General features: G+C 39.3%; 1 protein-coding gene across 1 annotated transcript; it reads left to right on the plus strand.

Moving 5' to 3' along the window:
- Nucleotides 1-4678: 4678 nt before the first annotated feature.
- LOC100942158 (olfactory receptor 5L1) lies at nt 4679-5627 on the plus strand. The gene is given in 2 exon segments (XM_012813139.2): nt 4679-5323; nt 5325-5627. Coding segments are annotated over 2 exon segments (948 nt in total).
- The last annotated feature ends 851 nt before the right edge of the window (nt 5628-6478 follow it).

Here is a 6478-nt window from a genome sequence, read left to right on the forward strand (position 1 = left end):
TGGAAGTATTTCAGATTGCATGTGAAAACCCCACACTGTACCCCAGAAGTGCATTAATGTACATAGTTACCATTCAATAAAAAGAAAAAAAAAATGATACCCGTTATTATTCCACATAGAGACAAACTTGTTTAAGCACTATTTCTTTAAAATTTGTTAGTGTAATATTTTAATATAGCATTATCTTGTGTGATTTAAATACGTTTCACCAAATGCTTAGTGTTTCAGACTTAAATTATTCAAATTAATTTCAATAAAATATTTAACAGTCAAACAACTATTAAAATCAATTCTCTCCCCAAGTCTAAGATAGATATCTAAGCAACACAGTTTTCCCTGGAATGGCTTTCTGTGATGAAATAAGGCATATCTACCAGTAATGTTCTTTATGGATGCACTTTTAACTTTTCTGATATACAACTCACATCTTTTATAGGGGTGTATGTTCTAAGAATAGTGTGGTGGTACATTAAGAACAAAATGAATAAGGATTAAACAAAGGTTTTCATCATTCTAATATATATCTGAGTATATCTAGTATACTATACATGTATTTGCACTATACACACACATACATCACATGCTTATACATATACTACATGGCCAATACTTAATGGATACATTGGCTAGAATACATGTCTAGTGCCATTATTTTCCAGAAAAAGATATTTACACATATTAGAGAGAAGTCATACCCCAGGACAGCGGTATGGATAGTGTCTTGGATAAATAAAATCCAAACTGTATGGATACCAACATTTTAAGTCATCCACAGTTTTAGATTTAGGATGATTGATTTTCTTTTTCTCAGGAGAGTAATTCACATAGTTAAACATGAAGGTATTACATAAATCAATTGCTTGTAAAGAATGACAGAAAATATACATGATCTATGTGTTTATGATTTAATAAAAAAATAAAGAGTGAGATAAAAATGAACATGAGATTCTAGATGGAAAGGAGAACCAGAAAGGCTCCTTTAACTTAGGGAATTCCCAGATAAATCAATTTTGGGACATCACACATGGACTGTTGAGAATTTCAGAGCCGATTGCCTGTAACTCATTACATCCCTAGGATTCTTGAATTGTTTGGTTCTGTAGAGTCACATGGTTGGTGCTTTGAACACTAATAGTTCAAGTCTACACTTCTGTACCTAGTCAGGAAAGGAGCAGACCTAGGCTATCCTTGAGACACTCCCATGTAATGACCCTTGGTGTTTAATAGGGACTGTGCCACCCCAGAACCTCTCTGCAGCTATGTCTTTCCTCACAGTCATATGAGTGGAACCAACCAATCAGCAACATGAGGTCTCTGTCCACCCGGGAGCCCCTGTGTGGCTTTGGGCTAGTTAGATCTCCTGAGCCTCAGTCACCTCATTTGTAAAAGGGGATAGAAGTTCTGACCTCTCTTATTCAGGTTTCCTCAAGCTACAGCCCATGGGCCTCATGCGGCCCGCCTAGGACATTTATCCAGCCTGCTGGGTGTTTTTGCCGCCACTGTCTGTCCTGCTTAGCAGCGGATTCATCCCAGGGCCTACAGTCCGGCCCTCCAATGGTCTGAGGGACAGTGAACTGGCCCCCTGTTTAAAAAGTTTGAGGACCCCTGCTCTTATTTGTATACACGTGAAGTATATTAATAGCTGTAGTTAGCCTAGTATCTTTCACAGAGGAAAAACTCAGTAAATGTGAGACATTGTTATTATTCCCTATAAAAGAGGGTAATTTTCTTCACCCCTATCTGATATTTGGAAGACCTCTGGTGTGGCTTCAAACCTCTGGTGTGGCTTCGTCCTTTAGGAAGGAGCTTTTGAGTATATGGCAGACAAAGTTTGTAAGACCTGATAATATATTTCAATATATTCATAACAGAAACGTGAGTACTGGCTTGCACAGAGGCTGAGCTTGGCTGCAGCTGTCAGTGGTTTGTAATCTGTCATGTACTCTGAACTGTATTAGATTATAATATCATGTACCAGGTGGGAGACCCCCTCCCTCTTGTTTATATTCCATAGGAGTCAATAATATTTGGAGTCCCAAGAGAGTTATTTTCTTGCTATATTCCACAGAGATATATGACTGTTTGGGGAGCTTATGGAACCCGGGCCATAGAGAGTCACACACACACAATTATAAAGCCCATAACATTTCCCATCATAGTATATTCAGAAACAGGGGAAGCAGCATCTGTCCAATATTTTGGTTGGTTGAACTTCACTTTGCATTTTGAGGAATGGAAATGAAAAATATTTTCAGTGAAATAGAAGCTTTACAAATTTTTCTCAGCAGGTAATTATAGTCCTGTGTAGGAAAAAGAGAAATTTTATGAAAGGTTGGTAGCAGTCAACAATTCTTTTAAAAATCTGTTTTTTCTTCTCTTTATTAGAAATTATTTTTTGAGAATTTATTACAATTACTCTTAACTAGAATTTATTATGGTCGAGGGGTGTGTGTTTTCAACACTCCTTAATGAGAATATTTTTTCTCTTTGTGTACTATGAGACTGTTTGTTGGGAAATGAAAGGACTCTGTAGAACCCAGTATCTGACAACAGACACTGGCATGAGAGATAAACAGTGGGAATGGTTGGGGTGGAGGCGTGTTTTTCCTTTCCCTCCCCTTTCTTCCCCTCTTCCCCTAACTCCATTCATAGAGGGTGGTCAAGATGGCATTAGGTTCTCTGGAGTGTAACCCTGCTGAGGTTGGCTGTGTGCATCCTGTAGGGCTATTCATGGAGAGACATGGCCAGGTGAACCACCCCAAAGCAGAGAAAAAGCAATCATTTGGGCTTTAGATAAAGCCCTTGGAAATGTCTCTCTATGGCAGGCGTCTCAACTATGGTGTTATGACATTTTGGTGCAGATAATAATGCTTTGTTGAGTGTCTTAGAGGTAGGGCTGTGGAGTGGGGAACCCTCAAGTGCCTAGTAGGCTGTTCTGCTGCATGCCCACTAGCTGTCAGTAGTGCTCACTCCCTGTTGTAACAACAAACATGTCTCCAGAGATTGACAAATCTCTTTCTGGAATTAAATGCTCTCCAGGTAAAGACATACTGCTCTATGGTCAATTAACATCCCAACTCATCATCTTTAGACATGAAAACAGTAAGAATTTTTCAAAATTATCAGCTGCTTTAAACCCAAGAAAAGACAAATAGTTCACTTTTCCTGGACATTGGAAGAGAGAAAACCACAGCATCAGAACAAATATTCGTTCTCACACTAGGATTTAGGAATAAATGTATCCTGCACATCTTTGAAATAGGCTTAAGGTTGGAAAAAGCACCAGGCTGTGTTACGCTGCATAAAATAGAAGGGTGTGTCAGCCGGTGTTGGTCTCTCTTTCAGTTCATTTTTCTACAGGAATTCCTCTGCCTGGTGCCTCTGCAGTCACATAGCTATCTATCAAGGATCGGCTGAGAGGGGCCGAGAGTAAATGAGGGGCCACTCATCCTCTCCCTGCGTGTGCTGTATGTCTGGAATGTATGAGTTCCTCATTCCTCATTCCTCATTTCCTCATTGGTAAACATTATATTCTCCTTCCCCACTGCACCACACAGTACTTCCGATTGTGAGAACCGGGCAAATATACAGTTTCTTTACGCACGCTGATGCTGTAAGGATGAATGTGTAATGCAGCTTGTGTGTGTACACATAATGTTTTGTCTGCACTATCCATTTTTTCACTTTATGTTTTATCATAGATGTTTCTCCATGTTACAAAAGTGATACAAGATTTTAGCCGCACATGTTTATCACATATACTGTATACTATAATTTTGATCATTGCCCTCTTATTGAACCCTTTATTTCTAAGTTTTAAGGTCATACATAGTGCTACAATGAAGCCAGGTATATTTTTTTAAATAAAAATCCACATCTTTGATCAATTCTTCAAATAGATTAGAGCAGTAAATCCATTCATAAACAGATCTTTTAGAGGCTGAAGAGTCATGGTTACGGCAATGTTGTAGTCCATTTTCCTGAACCATGGCTGACGCCAAAGAGTGTAATTAGCAGAATCACAAAGCCAATGTTATGGAGAAAGTGTAAACATAGAGCGCGAAACTGCGTTTCTCCCTCTCAACTGTAAGAACAATACCAAGTGCATTTATCTCTCATTCCTTCTGTGGAAAACTGAGGAAAAGGTACCTAAATGGTATTAAAAAAATATTTCCTGGCATCTGAATATTTGGAAACTGCCTGGAAAAAAAAATTTGAATTTCACAGGACAAGGCTCATTAAATGATACTTTGACCTCTTTTGTAATTATTTAGTGACAAGCTCTCAATTGTGAAACCTAATGACAGGAATCTTACTGGGTCATATAAATGTCGCTCCTCTTAGGACTGTGAATTTTATGCATCTATGTTATACAATTAAACATTGACTGGAATTATGTTAAATTTCACTAAAAGTGCTATTACTGTTGATAAAATTAACAATCCCTCTTTTTTTTTCTTTTTTGCAGTTTTTGGGTACAGGTGGGGCTGGGGTTGAACCCACCACCTCTGGCATATGGGGCCGGTGCCCTACTCCTTTGAGCCACAGGCACCACCCAACAATACCTCTTTATTGGACATCTTTTTACAGGATACGGCCCAAACTAAATTTTGGATCGAATAGTAGAGAATGACATTTAGCTTTCTTTTCCCCCTCTAATGACAAATAAGGTGGGAAAATGGGCGAGGACAACTGCACCGCTGTGACAGAGTTCATTCTCCTCGGACTGTCAGACGCCCCTGAACTGCGAGCTTTCCTCCTACTGACTTTCCTCATCATCTATGGAGTCACTGTTTTGGCCAACCTGGGCATGACGGCACTGATCCAAGTTAGCCCCCGGCTTCACACACCCATGTACTTTTTCCTCAGCCACTTATCCTTTGTAGATTTCTGCTACTCCTCAATCACTGTGCCCAAGATGTTGGCTGATATCCTCAACAAAGACAAATCCATCTCCTTCCTGGGGTGTATGACACAATTCTTCTTGTTTTGCACATGTGGGGTCACTGAGGTCTTCCTGCTGGCCGTGATGGCCTATGACCGCTTTGTGGCCATCTGTAACCCTCTGCTGTACACGGTCACCATGTCTCACAGGCTCTGTGTGGAGCTGGTCTCCTGCTGCTACCTCTGTGGGACAGTGTGCTCTCTCATACACTTGTGCTCAGCTCTGGAGATCCCATCTTACACATCAAATGTGATCAACCATTTCTTCTGTGATCTCCCTCCTCTCCTGAGTCTTGCTTGCTCGGATGTCACTGTGAATGAGGTGCTGCTGCTCACCGTGGCCACCTTCAATGAGATCGTCACCATCCTGATCATCCTCATATTCCTACTTGTTTATCCTGGTCACCGTCCTGAGGATGTGCTCTGCAGAGGGGAGGCACAAAGCCTTTTCCACCTGTGCTTCCCACCTAATAGCCATTCTGGTCCTCCAGGGAACGATCCTCTCCATTTACTGCAGGCCCAGCTCTGGTGACAGTGGGGATGCTGACAAAGTGGCCACGGTGTTCTACACTGTGGTGATTCCCATGCTGAACCCCCTGATCTACAGCCTGAGGAACAAGGATGTAAAGGAAGCTCTCAGGAAAGTGGTGGGCTCCAAGATGCATTCCTGGAGATTCAATTAGTAAGACTTCAGATATCAAAGCAGAGACAAGAGAGAGGTTAAGAGGACTGTTGCAGTGTTAGGATGGAAAGAACAGTGAGAGACTGATGAATGTCTCTCTTTGATTCACTTGTCTTGGTGTCTTTTAAATTTAAAAATGTCTGAGTATATTTGAAACTTTGCATCAATCTATAATGTTAGACTAGATGCAAGTAATAATATTATTAAGACACATGCATTTAGTTGATATAAAACTTCACAGCTCCACGATGGTAATGATGATTCTTGTCCTAATAACATTTTTAACATAATTACATAGTGAAGATTACACTATTGTAAAGCTGAGTGTGTATAGAATAAGAACCCTGTATTTGTGTATCTTTTTATTACTGTTTTTCTATGTTCATTATTCACTTTGTTTCTCTATTGTTTTGTTTTAGTTTTTGCAGTGTCCAATATTGTTGGAACTTTGGCTACTAGGTTGCCTAATAAGTGAAGGAAATTATAATAATTTCACACAAATCTTAGAAAAATTGACCTAAAGAGTCAGCAAGCCTGACTAAGAGTCAAACAATCCTTGGACTATAATTAATTCTTGTTATCTCGCTGTTTGTTTAAAGAAAAAAATATATACACATTATATGTAATTCATAAAACAATTGATAAATCCATTATTATGAGTAGAAGTATTTCTTTATAAAGCTTTTTCTCACTTTGTCTTTTCTTTTTCTTTTTATGTTATGTTCAATTCCACTGTGAATGATATGTTTACTGAAATTTGTAAATTGACTGTAACTTTTGTTTGTGGTATTTTTCTGTGTGTTTAGTTTTGCTTAAATGCCACATATTTCACCCATTCTATGTATCTAAGGC

This window comes from Otolemur garnettii, unplaced genomic scaffold, assembly GCF_000181295.1.
Source record: "Otolemur garnettii isolate 467f Iridium unplaced genomic scaffold, OtoGar3 scaffold00247, whole genome shotgun sequence".
Classification (NCBI taxonomy): Eukaryota; Metazoa; Chordata; class Mammalia; order Primates; family Galagidae; genus Otolemur; species Otolemur garnettii.